This window comes from Phyllobates terribilis, unplaced genomic scaffold (assembly GCF_046119375.1).
Source record: "Phyllobates terribilis strain yellow unplaced genomic scaffold, ASM4611937v1 Scaffold_1__5_contigs__length_1240528914, whole genome shotgun sequence".
NCBI lineage: Eukaryota > Metazoa > Chordata > Amphibia > Anura > Dendrobatidae > Phyllobates > Phyllobates terribilis.
Window position 1 is genome coordinate 39,588,204 of NW_027362761.1, and position 19,221 is coordinate 39,607,424.

The 19,221-nt window shown below is 41.1% G+C and overlaps 1 protein-coding gene across 7 annotated transcripts in view; it reads left to right on the forward strand.

Moving 5' to 3' along the window:
- Positions 1 to 17,732, forward strand: part of GATAD2A (GATA zinc finger domain containing 2A) — an 81,455-nt gene extending 63,723 nt beyond the window's left edge. For 5 of the 7 annotated variants that reach the window (XM_073661052.1, XM_073661054.1, XM_073661055.1 and 2 more), the window contains exons 4-11: positions 6,579 to 6,719; positions 7,848 to 7,964; positions 8,854 to 9,042; positions 11,145 to 11,409; positions 13,309 to 13,598; positions 15,046 to 15,229; positions 15,754 to 15,822; positions 16,730 to 17,732. In XM_073661052.1, coding sequence (XP_073517153.1) covers positions 6,579 to 6,719; positions 7,848 to 7,964; positions 8,854 to 9,042; positions 11,145 to 11,409; positions 13,309 to 13,598; positions 15,046 to 15,229; positions 15,754 to 15,822; positions 16,730 to 16,857 — 1,383 coding nt within the window. In that variant the 3' untranslated portion in view covers positions 16,858 to 17,732. The remainder of the gene's footprint in view (positions 1 to 6,578; positions 6,720 to 7,847; positions 7,965 to 8,853; positions 9,043 to 11,144; positions 11,410 to 13,308; positions 13,599 to 15,045; positions 15,230 to 15,753; positions 15,823 to 16,729) is intronic. The other 2 variants (XM_073661053.1, XM_073661058.1) reach the window with 2 other exon arrangements.
- The last annotated feature ends 1,489 nt before the right edge of the window (positions 17,733 to 19,221 follow it).

The following is a 19,221-nucleotide window of genomic DNA, read 5'->3' on the forward strand; positions in this document are numbered from 1 at the left end:
CACTGTAGCTTAAAGAGGACCTGTCACCAAAGTTTCCAATTTTTGCTCTGATTTGATTCCGGGTTCATTGCATTTTTATTTTAAAATGCGCTATGTGGTTCCAGAGAGATGCTGCTTATTATTTAGTACTGATTTTATCATCTTTACAAGGGGGGCGCTGCTGAGTGAATTATGCAGAGCAAGCTAAAGCAAGTCCCTGAAAATCGTGTGAGAAACGCCCCTTGTAAAGACCATAAATAAAATAAAAGCCTATTTCTTTGCAACCGTACTATGGATTAAAGAAAACCTTGAATACTTCAGGGGAGCAGTAAACTGTTTACTTTTCACCTAATGACAGGTAATCTTCAACATTATAGGTAAAAATACAAGTGGATTTAAAGGGAGCTTGTTTAACTAATATAAAATGTATTTACCTACAGCCATAGTGATAATCTACAGGTATTGGTTTTGTTTTTTTAATACCTGTAGCAGTGTAATTACAAGTGCTGTTGCAGGGAGAAAATAAAATATCTATTCTCCTTGAAACAGCTCACTTCCTATCATAAGGGCTGTAAAGTCAGCGCTCAGTACACAGTAATCACACTGTAATCACTCCCCCATACCCCTTGACTGATTTACTGTTCTGTAGCGTAGGAGCAGTGACTACAGTGCGCTCACTAACTGTTCACATTCCAGCGCTGCATCGAAGGCTGGAAATTAGCGGCTGCAGAGAGAACATAGCTTAATTTTCTCTCTGAAGCTGCACTTCCAGTTAAAAATGTATATATTTAAAGGGAATCTGTCAGCAGGTTTTCTTATGTAATTTGAGAGCAACATGACATAGGGTTTAAGACCTGGATTCCACAATGTCACTTGTGTGGGGTGTTAATAAAATCAGGAAAGTATCACTATAGGACTGCTGCCTCATGTCTCGTAGTCAATTGCTCTGTGTAACCCTGCCCCCACTACTGATTGACAGCTTGCTGCCAATCAGTGGTGTGGACAGGGTTTTACAGAGCTTAGCATTTTGAGCAATGCTAAATCTGCAGCAGAGAAAACTGATTTTTATAAAACCAGCAGCTCTGTAAGTGACACATTGCTGGAATCTGGGTCTATGTTCCTATACCTTGCTGCTATCAGATTATATAGCAATAACCTGTTGACAGATTCCTTTTTGACACCGTATTTACCATCAGTTTTCCCTATATGGCAGGTAGACAATGTGTTTTTTGCTGACAGGTTCCCTTTTAGGTTAAGTTCACACGATGCGTTTTTGATGCTTAATAGGTCTGCCAGATATAGCAATGTGAATCTGAATGTGCTGTGCACATGATGCGGAAATTTCCTCTACGGATTCACATTGCGGTAAAAACCTCAGCATGATCATTGTTTGGGTGTTTCCAGCGCGAATTCGCGCCCATTGACTTGCATTGAATCGCAGCAAACCCGCAGGTATAATATCTATACCTGTGGATATGCTGCGTTTCAATGAAAGTCAATGGGCGCGAATTCGCGCTGGAAATGCGCTGCGGGTGGTACCCGGGTCGGGAGAGGAGGACTACAACTCCTCTCATCCGATCGCCGCTCTCGCTGATAACTAGAGCGGAGTGGATGGGAGGAGCAGTGGTCTGCTTCCTCAGCCCGCGTGCCCGCTGTAAAAAATCAAAGAAAAAAAAAAATAAACAAACCTCTATACTCCCCTGTACAGCGGCGCCATTTCTGGGACTGCTGAGGGGTGATATTAATAGCCGCGAAGGGGGCTAGTATCCATGGCCCCTTCTCTGGCTATTAATATCAGCCCGCAGCTGTCTAGTTTAGCCTTTGCTGGTTAGATTTTATAGGGGGACCCCATGTCAATTTTTTTCTGGGGTCGCCCTGTAATCTAGCCAGTAAAGGCTAAACGAACAGCTGTGGGCTGATATTAATAGCCAGGGAACATTGTTGGCTAATGGCCCCTTCCCTGGCTACTAATATCAGCCCCCAGCGGTCTGCTTACCCTCTGCTGGTTCTAAAAATGACGTGGGAGCACACGCCTTTTTTTTTTTTTTTTTCCATTTTGGTTCTGTGCCCACGATCCGGACGTAGCAGCACTTTGGACTCATATTTTTTTGCTGCATCCAAAACTTTGCATTCTATTGAACGCAGGTAAATCCACATGTGTTCACTGAACCATGCGGATTTACCGCATTCTATACTTTCTAGTGGTCAAATTTCTGTTGCGGAGACTAGCGACTCCACAAGAGAATTTGACATGCTGCGGTCTAGAAAGACGTGCTGCATGTCCGTGTCCACAGGTGATCCACAGCCTCAGATGCATTCATAGTGGACATGGGATTTCTAGAGATTCCATCCACTATACTGTAACATCTGGACACTGCGGGTTTGATGCTGTATAACCACGCAGCGTCAAACCTGCAGTGGCTCCTGACCGTGGCCACGTACCCAAACTCGCCCGCAGCACGTCAATTTCTGTAGCGGATACGCTAGTCTCCGCTGCAGATTTTGACTGATTGAAGTGTCATATGCGGTGGATTCACATTTACCAACAACAAAAATAAGCTTTTTCCAAAGTGCTATTTTTTGCTCTTCATGGGGAAGTAGCGACTAACGAACCAGCTGTGAGATGTTAATTATGGCCAGGGAAAAATGTTTGCAAATGGTACCTTTCCAGGCTAAAAATACCAGCTCACAGCAGCCGCATAAATTACATGATTAGAAATGCTAATGTAGATTGGGTGAATGGGACTAGTTGACGCCTAGCTCTTTTGTTTGGTTATGACAAGGTGTCAATCAGACCTTTTCATGACCAAACCTAATTAAAGAGTTTAAATACACAAGTTGACACAGAGTAAACACTTTATCTGAATTACAACAGACACATTCTTTAATCATTCAAATGGACCAATATACTCACCCCAATTCTGATGGTAATCCAAGGTTTAAGCAATGTCCCACCATATAACTTTATTTAGCTCCAAAAAGCATTCATTGATGTACAAAAAAACTGTTTAAAAAAACGCATTCAAAAACACCCAGCTTTTTTCCTGCCAAGGAGATGCAGAAATGCTCAGGAAATTTCTGCTTCAAATCCTGATCGTGCGCACATACCCTTAAAGGGACTTCGTTTGAACAGTCATCCTGTGCTGACAAAGTCCCGCCACTAGGGGCATCATGGCGAAGGCCAATCCTTTAAATACACCTTCCCACCTGCTTGTTTTTCATCTATCTCCACCCTTCCTTCTCTTTGACAGCTCTGGCTTCATAGAACCAGAGAAGAGCAGAAAGAGAGAAAATCCAAGCAGGTGGGAAAGTGTATTTAAATGATTGTCCCTACTGTGGAGCACTGAGTGCCTTTTACTTGGTTTAAACATTCATTTTATCGTAAAAGAGTACCTTTTAAAGGCAATCAGTTTGCAGGTTCTTGCTTTTTAATCTGAGAGCAGCATGATGGGGGCAGATACCCTGATTCTTGGATGTGTTGCTTATTAGGCTGTGCGCTAATAAAGGCCCCGTCACACTTAGCGACGCTACAGCGATCCCGACAACGATACGACCTGTCAGGGATCGTTGCTGCGTCGCTATGTGATCGCTGGTGAGCTGTCAAACAGGCAGGCTCACCAACGATCAGGGGAGCAGCGACATCGTGGAAAGAATCTTTCCACGATGTCCTGCTCCTGGTTGCCAGCCTGCTGAAGCAGGAGGTTACCGATCACCGTAGCAGAGTGGTAACCATGATAAACAGCGGGTTACTAAGTGCGCATCTGCCCCTAGTAACCCGCTGTTTATCATGGTTATCAGCCTGATCGCTGGTCACACACAGCGTTGTGTGCTGACCAGCGGGAGGGCAAAGACCAAAAAATGGTCCAGGACATTTTGCAGCGATCAGCGACCTCACAGCAGGGGCCTGATCGTTGCAAAGTGTCACACATAGCGACATCGCTGGTGAGGTCGCTGTTGCGTCACCAAAACCGTGACACAGCAGCGATCTCGCTATGTGAGACAGGGGCTTAAGTTTCAATACAATCAGTGTTTTATCAGCAGATTATCATCACTGCCGGACATAAACCAGTCCAGCTAATCTGTGTAACCACACCCTCACCACTGATTGGCCGTTTGTTGACCACGTACAGTGTATACAGGAAACTGCCAATCTGGGTTTGCAGGTGTTGTTTAGCTCAGCATTCTGAGCACTGCTACATGTAAAGCAGAGAAAACAGGGATTATATCAAAACTGCACCAAGCAGTCCAGTAAATGACACACCTGGAATCAGGGTCTTTTGTCTCTACATCATGCAGCTCTGATTACATAGCAAAAACCTTATGACAGATTCTCTTTAAGTAAAAGTACTTGTGATGTTTGTAAATGGTTTGGGCCTTGTTTGTTGGTGGTGATTTCATGCAATTTATGCTACTTTTTTTTTTTTTTGTGGAGGGACCTGTCTACTCTCCTAACATATGTTAATAAATAATTATACACCACATGATTCTGGCTCTTGTTTCTTTAAAGGGAACGTGACAGCTGATGCATGCTGTTCATGTATCGAGCAGCCTGTATCAGAGGCTGACTGTATTATTTCAGCCATATACAGTTGTGCTCAAAAGTTTACATACCCCGGCAGAATTTTTGCTTTCTTGGCCTTGTTTCAGAGAATATGAATGATAACAAAAAAAACTTTTTCTCCACTCATGGTTATTGGTTGGGTGAAGCCATTTATTGTCAAACTACTGTGTTTTCTCTTAATGACAACCAAAAACATCCAAATGACCCAGATCAAAAGTTCACATACCCTGGTGATTTTGGCCTGATAACATGCACAGAATTTGACACACATGGGTTTGAATGGCTACTAAAGGTAACATCCTCACCTGTGACCTGTTTGCTTATAATCAGTGTGTGTGTATAAAAGCTGAATGAGTTTCTGGGATCAAGACAGACTCTTGCATCCTTAATCCAGCCACTGACGTTTCTGGATTTTGAGTCATGGGGAAAAGCAAAAGAATTGTCAACGGATCTACGGGAAAAGGTAGTTGAACTGTATAACACAGGAAAGGGTACAAAAAAATATCCAAGGAATTGATAATTCCAGTCAGCAGCTTTCAAACTGTGATTAACAAATAGAAAATCAGGGCTCTGTAAAAACCAAACCACGGACAGGTAGACCAACAAAAACTTCTGCCACAACTGCCTGGAAAATTGTTCGGGATGCAAAGAAAAACCCACAAATAACATCAGCTGAAATTCAGGACTCTCTGAAAACTCACGGTGTGGCGGTTTCAAGATGCACAATAAGGAGGCACTTGGAGAAAAATGGGCTGCATGGTCGAATCACCAAAAGAAACCCATTACTGCGCAAATGCCACTAAGTATCTCACCTACAATACGCCAAACAACACAGAGACAAGCCTCTAAACTTCTGGAACAAGGTAATTTGGAGTGATGAGACCAAAACTGAACTTTTTGGCCGCAACCATAAACGTTGCATTTGGAGAGAGGTCAACAAGGCCTATGATGAAAGGAATACCATTCCTACTGTAAAGCACGGAGGTGGCTCGCTGATATTTTGGGGATGTGTGAGCTACAAAGGCACAGGAAACTTGGTAAAAGTTGAAGGAAAGATGAATGCAGCATTTTATCAGCAAATACTGGAGGAAAATTTGCACTCATCAGCCCACAAGCTGCGCATGGGACGTACTTGGACGTTCCAACATGACAACGATCGAAAACACAAGGCCAGGTTGACCTGTCATTGGCTACAGCAGAACAAAGTGAAGGTTCTGGAGTGGCCATCTCAGTCTCCTGTCCTCAATATCATTGAGCCACTCTGGGGAGATCTCAAGCGCGCAGTTCATGCTACACAGCCCAGGAATTTACAGGAACTGGAGGCTTTTTGCCAAGAAGAATGGGCAGCTTTACCTTCTGAGAAAATAAAGAACCTCATCCACAACTACCACAAAAGACTTCAAGCTGTCATTGATGTTAGAGGGGGGAATACACGGTATTAAGAACTGGGGTATGTGAACTTTTGATCAGGGTCATTTGGATGTTTTTGGTTGTCATTCAGATTTAAAAAGAGAAAACACACTAGTTTGACAATAAATGGCTTCACCCAACCAATAACCATGAGTGGAGAAAACATTTTTTTATCATTCATATTCTCTGAAACAAGGCCAAGAAAGGAAAAATTCTCCCGGGGTATGTAAACTTTTGAGCACAACTGTATGTTTAACTCTGAAACTTTAAAGTCTGCTGGGGACTGAGCTGCCAGTTGCACCTCGCCCGTTGCCCTGGATTGACAGGTGTCTCCGCGAGCTTGTATAGGCAGAGACCTATCAATCCAGTGAAGCGCTTGTGGAGAAGCCACCAGGCACCTGCCTCTCCGACTATACTCTAGCGCGGCATTGTTCCTGGTGGCTTTTAATGTAGGTTTTTTTTCTCTGAAACTCCTTTCAGAGCTAAACATACCTGGCTGAGATCATACAGCCAGTGGCTAATACATGCTGCCCTTGTATTGGGCAGCAGGTATCACCTGTCGGGTTCCCATTTTAAAACTCTCCATTGCGGTTTCTTCTTCAGAACGTCTTACCTTGTTTCTCCACAGTTAATACAGAGGAGCAGCCCTGAAGAAAGAGAGCGACTGATCAAGCAACTTAAAGAAGAATTGCGGTTAGAAGAAGCTAAACTGGTGCTACTTAAAAAGCTCCGCCAGAGTCAGATCCAGAAAGAAACTGCGCCACAAAAGGTTAATTTAATTTTCAGCCTTAGATGAGGGTAGCTAAATTGCACATTGGGTCATATCTGTAATTGATTCCATTCAGAATTAACCCCAAAACCTGTGATGCATATTTTTATGGTAGATCGTGGTATGGAACAGGCTCAGAAGCGCAGTCCTTTCCATATCATGCAGATGCCGGCTGTGTTATACAGTCGACATCTGCATATAGCAGCAGCAGAGAATTAGCTATGATTAATGCTGCGGGTTTTTTGTTTTTTTCCTCCATTAAAAGGCAGCTATTGATTATGGTCAGCGATATTTAAATGTGCTGGTGGCCAATGTGCTCATACTTTTTCCAATCCCACCTACATCGTGATTGCAGGGGGCAGATGGTTTACCATGGCAGCTTGGGGCCTCCTGATAGAAATACCGAATGGCAGAGGCCTATGAAACCCAGTCGTAGGAGAATATTGCTGACACTATATAATTCCATACATTAGTGTTGCTGTATATGCCATAAGCGATCATACAATCGCAAAATGAAACTAAAAAAAAAAAGTTAAATTATTTAAAAAAATATATTATATAATGCGCATGGGTGTGTATCTGTATGGTTTGTAGTGTCTGTGAAAGTCAGATCATAATATAAAATTATATAGCCTGTAACACTGAAAAAAAACAAACAGAATTGCTCTTTTGTTGGTTGCCATTTTTCTACACATACTTCCCCCAAGAACGGCAATAAGTGATTAAAAATGTTGTATGCACCCACAAATGGAATTTTTAAAAACAAGTCCTCATATAGAAGGAACAATGGTACACCATAACCCTGCAGATTCATCTTGACAGGTTGTCTACCCCAAAATGAATGCCTCAGAACAAAACTCCCTTTACTTAATCACGCTCACCCCGTTTTTGAGTACATGAAATGGTAGTGTTAGGACGAGTTTCAATTTTGAACACAACCAGTGTAAAACAAGTCATCAAATGGCCATGTAAATGGAAAAACTAAAAAAAAAAATTGTCCCTTGACAGAGTAAAAAATGTAAAGTTGCCTGGTAATGACTGGGTGAAAAATCTAGCCCTCCTTATGTACATCCTAATAAATGTTAGGCTAATTCTACTGTAGTAATGACTTGCATGTTCTTCTGGCAGGTACCATCACGTATTGGTGGCACTGTTATTCCTCCCCCTCTAGTACGAGGTGGGCAACAGACACCAGGCAAGCAATCTACACAGATAGTTATGCCACCACTTGTCAGAGGTGCCCAGGTAAGAATCCTTTGCTTTTGTCTAACCATTCTTTTCTCGTGCCAGATAAACGATAATTGCCAGCACTGTGAACATGGTGCTTTGGATATAGTGTGCTAGTGTGTGTATAGAACGCATTGAAGCACCCTGTCCCTAAATATATTCTGTACGAAACATGTATTGACCCAGTATTAATGCCATGTGAGAATTGCTAACTTAGTAGGTGAGAGTTCTTGCTTTGCCTTCTACTTTCTATTCTACTCAGTTCTTAAAACTGAAATTTCTGACTTTTTACCATAGATACTCCATGTCTAGCCTCATTCAGACATCCATGATTTTTCATGTACGCAAAAAAAATTTTTTTACCATCAAACGCTGACACTGACCATCAGTGATTTTTACGTGAGGAAAAAATAAATTACAAAGCCTCTCCTATACACTGCAGTGTTAATCATGGACAGCGCATGGATTTCACACTGATGCCATCCATGAGCTGTCTGTGATTTTCATGGCTCCATAGACTTGTATGGGTGATTTTCATCAGTGAGGCTAATTAAAAAAAAATAAAATAAATAATAATATTTCTCAGTTTTTTTTACATTTTTTTTGCAAAAGCAGGCTGACATAACAGTCCCTTAAACCATGATAGGTACGTTTTCTATCCGTGAAAATCACAGGTGGAACACATACGTGAAAAACTGACTTCTGAATGCAATCTAAATGTGAGCCCTTATCTAAATTTTGATAGTCTGTGCTGCACTAGTAACATCTGAATATTGATACTCTCTATTGGATATTGTAGTATGATTGTTTTTTTGCCTCCTGTGTCTGCTATTGTTCCTTTTTCAGATTCTTTCCTGCTCACTGTTCACACTGTCTTTTCCTTCTTACCCCTCCCTCCCACCATCAGCCCATTTCTGTGTCTCCTCAGCAGTTACACAGTATCAGGCAACATCCAAGTACAGGCCCACCTCCTTTACTACTTGCTCCTCGAGCATCAGTGCCCAGTGTGCAGATGCAAGGTCAGAGGATCATCCAACAGGGACTGATTCGTGTAGCTAATGTGGCAAACACAAGCCTGCTTGTCAACATACCACAGGTTGGTAAATACAGAAATCTAAAGCAAATTTGACTTTCCAGTGCTACCAAGATGGTTGTGTTTTTTTTTTTTTATTTAAAAATATATATAATTTTATGGTGTTGTCCCATTAGGATAACCCAATCCTTATACACTTAAGCTACATACACACGCTGCCGACCTGCCACTGCCCTTTCACTGCTCCCTTGCACGATCACAATTCATGCAGGGAAAAGTCTTTCACTTGCAGAAACATACGTCCATTATGCTTTCAGACACAAATATGCTCCTGATTGTGAAAGTAGCCATTGGCTATCCAAATATCATGGTGGGGTCCCAGAACAAAGTAGCTCATTCTCTTGCCTATCCATATTTGGTGGACTATTACCCCTGTGACTGCATCTGCAGGGGAAATGTTTGTTCTAATGTAATCCATCTTAAGTTTGAAAATCAAGTCGTCATAATAAGGCCACTTCCCTTTTTTTAGGAAACCAAAGCAGGAATTCATTTTAATTGTACCCTTAATACTCAGATAATGAAATTGAGAATTCATACATTACAAGGTTAACTTAATAACCAATAACTAAATGGCTTAAAGGCCACTTGTCACTTGATTCATGCTTCCCAAACTATGGTTAGCATGAATAGGAACCTGGTATGCTTTTCTTTGGAACTCTCCATTGTACATAGGGAGAGACCTGTTAATCTCCTAGAGCAGGGTGGGGAGAAGCTGGACAGCGGTGTTAGCAGACTAGTCATATCTCTCCAGTTTCTGGCTGGCTTGTCCCTACTCTGCTCCAAGTGACTAACAGGTCTTTCCTTGTGTACACACATGGGAAAGACATGTTAAGCAACCAGTGAGAAGCTGGCCAGATTCAGGACCGGATTAGTTGGGTCTCTAGTTCCCGGCTGGCTCTTGAAACTATGCAGTCGTGCACCAAGGCTCTTGATCCATATCCATGCTGCCTGGTTTGGCAGCATGAATCACATGACAGGTTCACTTTTAAAGGTAACTATTTTATCAGATTCATGCTAGTGGAACCATGGGATGCTTGAATCTAAGCCTGGCATTGCGATTTAGAGACAGGCATAATTTACTCTGAAATGCTGCGATGTTTGTGCATAAACAAACTTTTAAAAGCCGGCCAGGGACCATGTTTCGATTGACTAGTCTGATCTAGGTCCATGGCCGGCTTCTGCCCCACCTTGTTCCCTTTTGACTCCTAGGTCTTTCCTTGTGTATACACATAGACATGGGGAGAGACCTGTTGATCAACTGGAGCAGGGTGAGGAGAAGCTGACCAAGGACCCTCCTCCAACTTGTCAAATGAGACACAGCGTCCCTGACTTTTCACACATGCCTGGCTGCAGTCATGCTGCCGTGGTTCGGGCAGCATTAATCTCATGACTGGTTCTGTATCAATCCCCCTTAAAGCTCACCGGTCAGCAGGATTGTCCTCAGTAAACTACATACTGTCAGATGGGCGACATTACACTGATTAAAATGATACCTTGGTTGATGAAATCCGTCCTGTGGTTCTTCTGTAAGCTTTACTCAGTTTGGAGATTATTCTATGCATGTGCTTTGGGGCGGCCTGTGGGGTGGGCTCTATCTGGTGCTCTGCTTACATATTCATCTATATGCTCTTATGACTGCTCACTGTGCCTTCACTGACCTGCCTCCTATTTTACCTAGCCCCGCACTACTAGATGCATTATGTAAAATAGGAGGCAGATCAGTGAAGGCACAATGAGCTGTCATAAAAGCATACAGATGAATATGTAAGCAGAGCACCAGATAGAGCGCCCCCCACAGGCCGCCCCAAAGCACGAGCACATCATTATCTCCAAACTGAAAGTAATGATTACACAAGAACCACAGCATGGATTTCATCAACCAATGTATCATGTTAATCAGTGTAATGTCGCCCACCTGACAGTGTATGTAGTTTACGGAGCACAATCCTGCTGACAGGTACGCTTTAAGACACACAAGTTTACTTTTCCCAGTGTAACTAGCATTATGAAAATGTATTGCATGACTTCATTTATAAATGTTGGAAATTGCATGCCTACTATCACTATAATCAGTTTACAGCAATGTACAATTTTTTTTCTTTTAGGCATCCCCAACTTCTTTGAAGGGTTCAGCTGGAACAACCGGAAATGCCACAAGCATCTCAAGTGGTAGTGCTAATGAATCTCCTGCCAGCCGGCAAGCAGCAGCCAAGCTCGCCCTACGTAAGCAGTTAGAAAAAACCTTGCTGGAGATTCCACCACCCAAACCACCTGCACCAGAACTTAACTTCCTTCCAAGTGCAGCCAATAATGAGTTCATCTATCTAGTAGGACTGGAGGAGGTAGTGCAGAACCTGCTGGAGACCCAAGGTAAGAATTATTGGGCTTGAAAGGTATGACATTAATGGTTGCTTAAGTTCAGTTGGATATACAAAACTGTCATGTCTAGCCTCATAGCTATCCCTCACACCTTTAAACTGTATACAATTAGAGCACTAACATTTTCTACTAGTGTGCAGCTTCTTATTCAGTCATTCTCTATTTTATGCTCTAAGGGATAACTCTAAAAACCCTCTAGAATGTCTGCTGCTACAGTATTATAAGAATGTCTAAGGGAGCATGTGGGCACATATCTACATATGGAAGTAATGGTAACATTTTTGTAGACGTCCAATGTGCCAGTCTGAAGCAATCTAGTATAGAAAACATTTGTAAATCAGCCTGGAAGTGCACTGGGGGCATCAGTTTACTGACACACCCTCAGCGCACATCCAGGCTGATTTGAATAAGGGGATCGATTTATTAGGTGTTTACGCCAGAGTACTGGTGGAAAAGACATTAAATCGCAATATTTTTGTGCAACTTAGAAGTTGCGCAAAAATATTTTGACATTTGAGCTTTACATGTCAGACACAGCTAGCTACGCCAATAATGTACTTGCATGGCTACATCTGTCTGTCACTTTCATGAACAGAGACATGACCTTCTCCAGAAATGTACTCCCTTTTCGCAGCGGCACACACCAGTAAACTGATGCGTGCATGTAATAGCGCAGTCACATGACCGTATAAATTAAAACGAGATCAGAACATACTTCACGGACTGGCCGGCAGCTCTCCTGACTTGAGCGTGACCGCTTCATGTATTTCTATGCAGCTTTCACGCTTGGGTCTGAAGAGCTGCCAGCCAGTCCGTGCACTGCATTCCAATCTCACTCCGATTTCTACGGCCGTCTGAGCCCTTACTCTTTGAAAGACTAGTCCAGCAATACCTTCACAAGGCCAGACTCTTGTTCCATTACTGAGAAATCAGCTTTTGAATTGATATGCAAATGAGGGCAAAGATCTGAAGCCTTTGTGACTGCAGTGGCGGTCTTCTCTTGCTTGACTGACTGCCTGCTTCTATACTATGTGAGTTCAGGCAAAGGAGCCGCCAGTCAAGCAAGAGAAGGTGGTGCTGGGCGGGGTATAGAGCTGGAGTGACAGAGGCTTCAGATGTATAAATGCCTTTTCATCCTCCTTTGCATTTCACATAAAATGCTGAATACGCAGTAACAGAAGAACGGACTTTGAAAGCCACATGCATATATAAATAGGTTGGTATGAATTCTTGTAATGGTTTCTTTTTAATAAATTGGTTGCATTATACTACAGTGAAACCCTTCATTAAGATGGGTGCACATCACCATTCTTAATGAATCGGCCCTATGGTTTCTATGCTAGAATTCTTAGGATTGGCACATTAGATCTCTAAAAAAAAAAATAAAATTACCCTTTTTAGGTTGGGCAAGTGCCTACACAGCTATATCAGTACTTCCATAAGGAAAAGTATGCTGACAGGTTCCCTTTTTAAAGGGAATCTGTCACCCTCTGGTATGTATATAATCTATTAATATGGGCATACAGGTGATAGAAATGTTAACCTAGTCCTACCTGTATGCCTCATAGTAATGGCCTTGTTTTGTGAAATCTTATATTTTATCTTTGTTAATGATGCCTTTCAGGCCCGGACTCATAGGGAATGTCTTCATTATAATAGTACTCCCCTCCCCTGTACGTCAGTGTCCTGTGACGTGCAGTTGCGGCGCTGTAATCCTGCGCTATGAACTCTCTCCAGGATCCTCCCTTCTATGGGAGAAAGTCTCCGTGACTCGACGGCGCCTGCGCAGAAGATCACTTAATACACTAGTCTTTGACCACCCTGTGCTGGTGTCTGATAGGTGTACTGCTTATTGCTGGATATCTCTAAGTGACTGTGTCCTCCCTACAGGTAAAACTGTGCCACCACCTGCATCTCATGAGCCTTATAGTTGTGCCCAATGCAAGACTGACTTCACCAGCCGCTGGAGACAAGAAAAGAATGGGACCATCATGTGTGATGTTTGCATGACTTCTAACCAAAAGAAGGCCTTGAAAGCTGAGCACACTAACAGACTGAAGGCTGCCTTTGTCAAAGCTCTGCAACAAGAGCAGGAGATTGAGCAGCGAATACTGCAGCAGAGCTCGTCCCCTGCTCAGATTAAGTCAGAACATTCGGTTCAACACCACTCACTGAAACAGGTAACCAAATGGCACAGAAGAAAAAGAGAGAACTTTATTTACTCTATTTTTAACCCCTTAAAGGCAGATGTGCACAGGAGTTGCCTAGAGAAGGCTCAGGCGCTGGGTGCCAGCTGTAACTGCTTGTAATCTGATTGCAGCTGTTTAAAACCTTAGCCTATGGGAACAGAGTTTTTAAAGGGGTTGTCAACTGCTAGGACAATCCCTTCTTGATCTTAATATTTACCCCCATGAAAATAAAAACTCTTCCGGTGCTTGTGCTTTTGCAATGTGTTGTACAAGCAGTCCCTCTTGGCCCAGTGAGATTGGGGTAAAAATCTAAATTCAAATTTATCACCATACCTTTCCCGACATGGTGCCAATAAAACCTGCATCATATTTGGCAAAAAAACAAACCCATGAAGAACTCAATCAACCAAAAAAGAACAAAGTTAGGGGTCTCTGAATATGGCTATGCAATCTCGACAACATTACTAGACTGCTTTTATTGTACAGTGGACCTTGTAAAACAATGTACTGAGAAACAAGGAGAAAAAAAAATTCCAAGTAGGTTAAACTGGTGAAAAAAGCAATTCTGCCATTGTTTTGTTTTTACAATATTCATTTATTTTTAATGGGGGAAAAGCGGGTTGTGATTTTATTTTATTATTTTTTTATTGTTAGTCCTCTTAGACTTGACTTGAACCTGCAATCATTTGATTGTATATACTGTATGCTATGTTATTGCAGCATATAGGGGTATTTCTGTTCTCCTTAGGAGCTCTGCCTATTATGGAGCAGGCTGAACTCCTGAGCCAAAACCATACATTCCTTATCGACCTATGATGAAACTATACATCATATGACGTTAAGGGGTTAAATCCTTTATTTACAAAAAAAAAAACACCTTTGGGATCCCCATAATTCTACTGACCAGCAGAATCAAATTACCGGGTCAACTTTTACTGTACCGTGAACACTTTAAAAACAAAACCCAAAAAACAATGGCTGAAAAGCTTTGTTTTGTTTCTGATGTACTAAAACCTAGGGGGAAAAAAGATGAGGTAAAATGGTCAAGTGTGATTCAAAATTACAGCTCATGCCACACACTAAAAATGGGCTTGTACATCTAGGTCAGCGACAAAACCTTTAAGTTATGACTCTGTGAAGAAGGAGAGAAAAGAATGCAAAGAACATAAATTGGCTTTGAGAGGAAGAAGTTAACAATTTCCAGATATTAAGTAGAATAGCATGGGCAAATTGTAGTAACACTTCAGGATTGAACTGCACAGTTTAATGGTATATTGCCATAGAGGCACTTGGTTCCATGTTGGCCCTGCAGATACAATATGGTAAGATATTTTTGAATGAAGGCTATTTACAAAATCACTTTGAATAGATTTGAGATATAGGAGGAAAAAAAAAGGATGTAATAGTGAACATTTCCTTCTGTTATGTTTTCTTTTAGAGCACAACACCAATATCCCGTGGATTATCAGGGACCACCAGAGGTGTGCTGCATACGTTTCCGCCTACGACCAAGCTGTCTAATGCAGCCGCCCTTGCCAACCGGTCTGTAAAACCCGGAGAGCGTTCTGTGAACAAAGCTAATCTGACATCTGGAAACTGGAAGAAATCTCCAATTAATGCAGGTAATTACATTTAGAAGTGCTTAATGGACAATATAGTGGCCGAGCAGTGGAGTGGTAATTATATATCTCTATCTATCTCTCTTTTAACAAATCTAAATTTGCCTTGTATGTGGTAGAATCTCGTATACATTATTGTTGAGATGCTACAAGTAGGTAAATGTGGGTTTTTGACACTTTCAGCGGGTTTTGGTTAGTGTCAATGTCTAGTCTACTACTACATTACGTTCTATGGCTATGTGCCCGTATTGCCATTCCATGATGATGTACGCATTCCTTGTAATGTTAATCACTTGCCACACCACATCTGGGTTTGTCATTGGCAATACCTAGTAAAGTGTATGTGTGTATATATATATAATATGCATTGGCATTGCATTGGAAAGAAAACAGTCCATGATGGATAGTAGCTAATATCACATGCTGGTTCAATTTCCTCTTATGATTGATTAAGCAGCTTTTTGTATTTTCCCCCTTGGGTATTGCAGTATATCATTACATCAAATGGGTATAATTGTTTTCTATAGGACAAACTTCTAGTCAGAGAGTCATAGCGACACAACAATCAAAGAAACAATCAGTCGAGATGCACAGGGGTAAGCAATATGGGTAAGATTGTTGCTGCAACAATTTTACCTGATTATATCGTGCAGCATTTAAATACCTTTCATAGAGCAATGGTTTTGTTAATAGTACAGATGGCAGTATATAAATCTGTGATTGATCCCTTTACTTGACATATTTAAATAATTTGTTAATGTGTTTTTTTAATTTTTTATATCTGCATGCAAAATAACTTTTAAATTTTCAATCTCCAGTAAGTAATGTAGAAGTCAGTGAGCCAGAGCCTGTTTGTTGTAAACTATGGTACTTGTGGTTGCTGTTTACCAACTACCTTTTTTGGGTGGTAAATTTCCATGTGGTAGATTTAAAGCGTACCTGTACTTTCCCGAGACTATGACTATAGGCCAGGATTTTGCAGTATAATCAGCTTTCTGAATAACTTAGTGATTTTTGATAATACACATCACGGACCGGCCAAAGTCTGTGCCGAGGGCTACACTAACCTAAGCAAAGTCCTTCTGCTGCTGGGCTACCGTATTCAGTGCGGGAGCGAGCGTCATAGATTTTACAGCACTCACTCTCATACTGATGGGCGGTAGCTAATAGTGACCAGCAAGGCGCTGTCTGGTGTAGAGTAGCCTCTAGGACAGACCTCAGGTAGTCTGTACTTCAAGTTACTAGCAAAAACTGCTAATAGAGTGATGTAGAAAAAATTATTATTCTGCAGAGTCCTACACTATAATTTTCTTGTGAATGTGTAGGTATGCTTTAATATTACATCAATATGACTCTATAGCGTTATTCCAGCTCTACTGACTCCCATCGGGAGGTGAGCAGGACTAGTGACCTCATGTGACAAGATAGTGGTTGTGCTAGGATGTTGGTTTAATGGTGGTATGGTATAATTCTTCTTCAACCATATGTCTTGATGCCTTGCAGGAGGGACTTTAGCCTTTGTGAACCCTGGCCTCACTGTGCATAAGTCAGCATCTGTGGACCGTCAACGGGAATACCTCCTAGATATGATTCCTTCCCGCTCAATCACCCAGTCTTCTACATGGAAATAATGAATGCATCCTTCAGCAATGACAGAAATACAGACAAATAAAAATGAGCGCAAACTTGGAGAACATGAGAAAAGTAATAAAGGACTCATTCAGAAAGGAGTTCTTTCCCGAACAGGAGAGAGAAGGATCCTCTCTCATCACTTTTCCTTCTTTGACATTTTCTACGACACATGGAAAGCTTGGTAGTGACCCACAGTGCTTTCTTCCAGAAAGGAGTGCACAGGAAAAAGGAAGCCACTTGGTTTTTCCCCTATTGAAATTTTCATCTAGACTGGCATGATGTCTTATACTACAGTTTGCCATGCTCCTGATTCATACTTTTTCTGCATTCAGGTCTATTTTCCCTAAATAAACTATAATACCCTCTACTAAGGCATCAGATTTTTCCAAAGTGTGTTTTGAAGATGTAACTGGATTATTATTTTTTTTTTTTTTTAATAGGCATTGGTTTTTCTCATGGGCTGCTGTTATCAGGTCCACTTCTGATTCTGGGGCAGAACAGATCCAGTCAGAACAAATGCATTTTGTAATGCAACAAATATAGTTATATTTAAATAAATCTATGAAAAATATTACGTTTTATGCCCATAGAATTTCTTACTGTGGGTGATCCAGCCACTTAGAAATGATCTGAAGGATGTTTCCAGGATAATGCGACCGCCTCATGTAACCAGTTTGTATGGTTTTGACTGGACTCAATTTTGGAAAGAGTTGGAAGCTTAAAAAAGAAATTAAAAATCTGAGGTTGGTATGTACCTCATGTTTAGGTAAATGCTGCATCAGTCAAGGCTTTTTTTTTGTTTTCAGGCTGTATCTGTGGCTTTCCTCTCTACTGGCTTTGCAAAAAAATAAATATTGCAACAATAAAAAGGAAAGCCATGTTGGGATAGTCGACTTACCGTCTGTCCACTGTATCCTCATAATCCAACAAGTTTCCCCTTAATATATCATGCTTCTATTTCAGGAAAGTGGAAGCGAAGGATTGGCAGAGGGAAAAAAAACTGCACCTGATGGGTTACATCCTCTTTTACCCCCTAAATTCTTCTTTTCATCCTTTTTCTGTTGTGTGAATATCAATGTTTAGATACATTTTTGATATATGCAGTTGCTTAGGGGTTAGGTTATATATATTTTTTTGTTTTTGTGAGGGAAGGGAGACTTTGTTTGTATAAAAGGAAAAAAATAGAATTTAAACTTGAGACTGTGTGTATGATAAATTAGCCGTATGAGAGAATATTATATATTTTTCTTCCATTCCAAAATGTACGGCTGTTTTCAGGGGAAGGTTTACTAGTATATATTTTTTTTTTTCCCGTTTTGCTGGAGAGCAGACATTTATTAATGGTTTTAACAAAACTACTGTTTTCTTTCAGTCTTTAATAATAAGCACTCATTTATTTAATTAATATTCAGTATCCCGTGAAATGTAAATTGTTTGGGTGCTTTATTGGGTAACCTTGCCCCTGACTATTGGAAATGCACCTCCAGTAGCACTTGTGGGGTGTTTGTTTTTTTTTTTGTTTTTGTTTTTTTTTATATATATTAAATAAAAAGATCCCGTGATTGTATTCATTACAAGTATATATTTATTCAATCACCTGTACATTTTTTTTCCTCTGAAATATTTTTACACAGGAGCGCTTCCTTTAGAATTAAACTTTGTTTCTCAAAACTCTTAAAATGAGGGCGGAATGGTTTAGGAAATTATTTAAATGTCCATAGCTGCTCCCGTGTGACTTCTCTATTGTAGGACACTCTTCCCAAGATTTTTTTTTTTGTCCTTTAAAAATATTTCAGGTGGTACAGGTTTTTTTTTTTCCCCCCTCGACTATGGGGGAAAAGCATAGTGTGTGAGAGCCTGCCAGAATGTGTGGAATCAGGGGGATTGCCCCATCACTGATAGAACTAGCCGTTTCTATTTAATCACACTGGCCAGAACCACATTTCTGAATATTAATAAATAACTAAGCCAACTTAATTTTCTTTGTGTTTTTGTTAGCGAAGGGGGAAGCAGTGGTGTTACACATTTTAATGACTCTACAAATTGAACCTGTTACTTTTCCTGTCATGTCTGTTATTACATGGAGAATTTTAAGATCTCAACAATGTTTAAGCATATTGTAATGTTTGCTGTGGATTGGCCTACAGAAAATCTGCAGCTTAATTCAGTACTACAACCCCTGGCAAAAATTATGGAATCACCGGGCTCGGAGGATGTTCATTCAGTTGTTTAATGTTGAAAAAAAGCAGATCACAGACATGGCACAAAACGAAAGTCATTTCAAATGGCAACTTTAGGGCTTTAAGAAACACTAAAAGAAATCAAGATAAAAAATGTGGTGCTCAGTAAGGGTCATTTTTTTT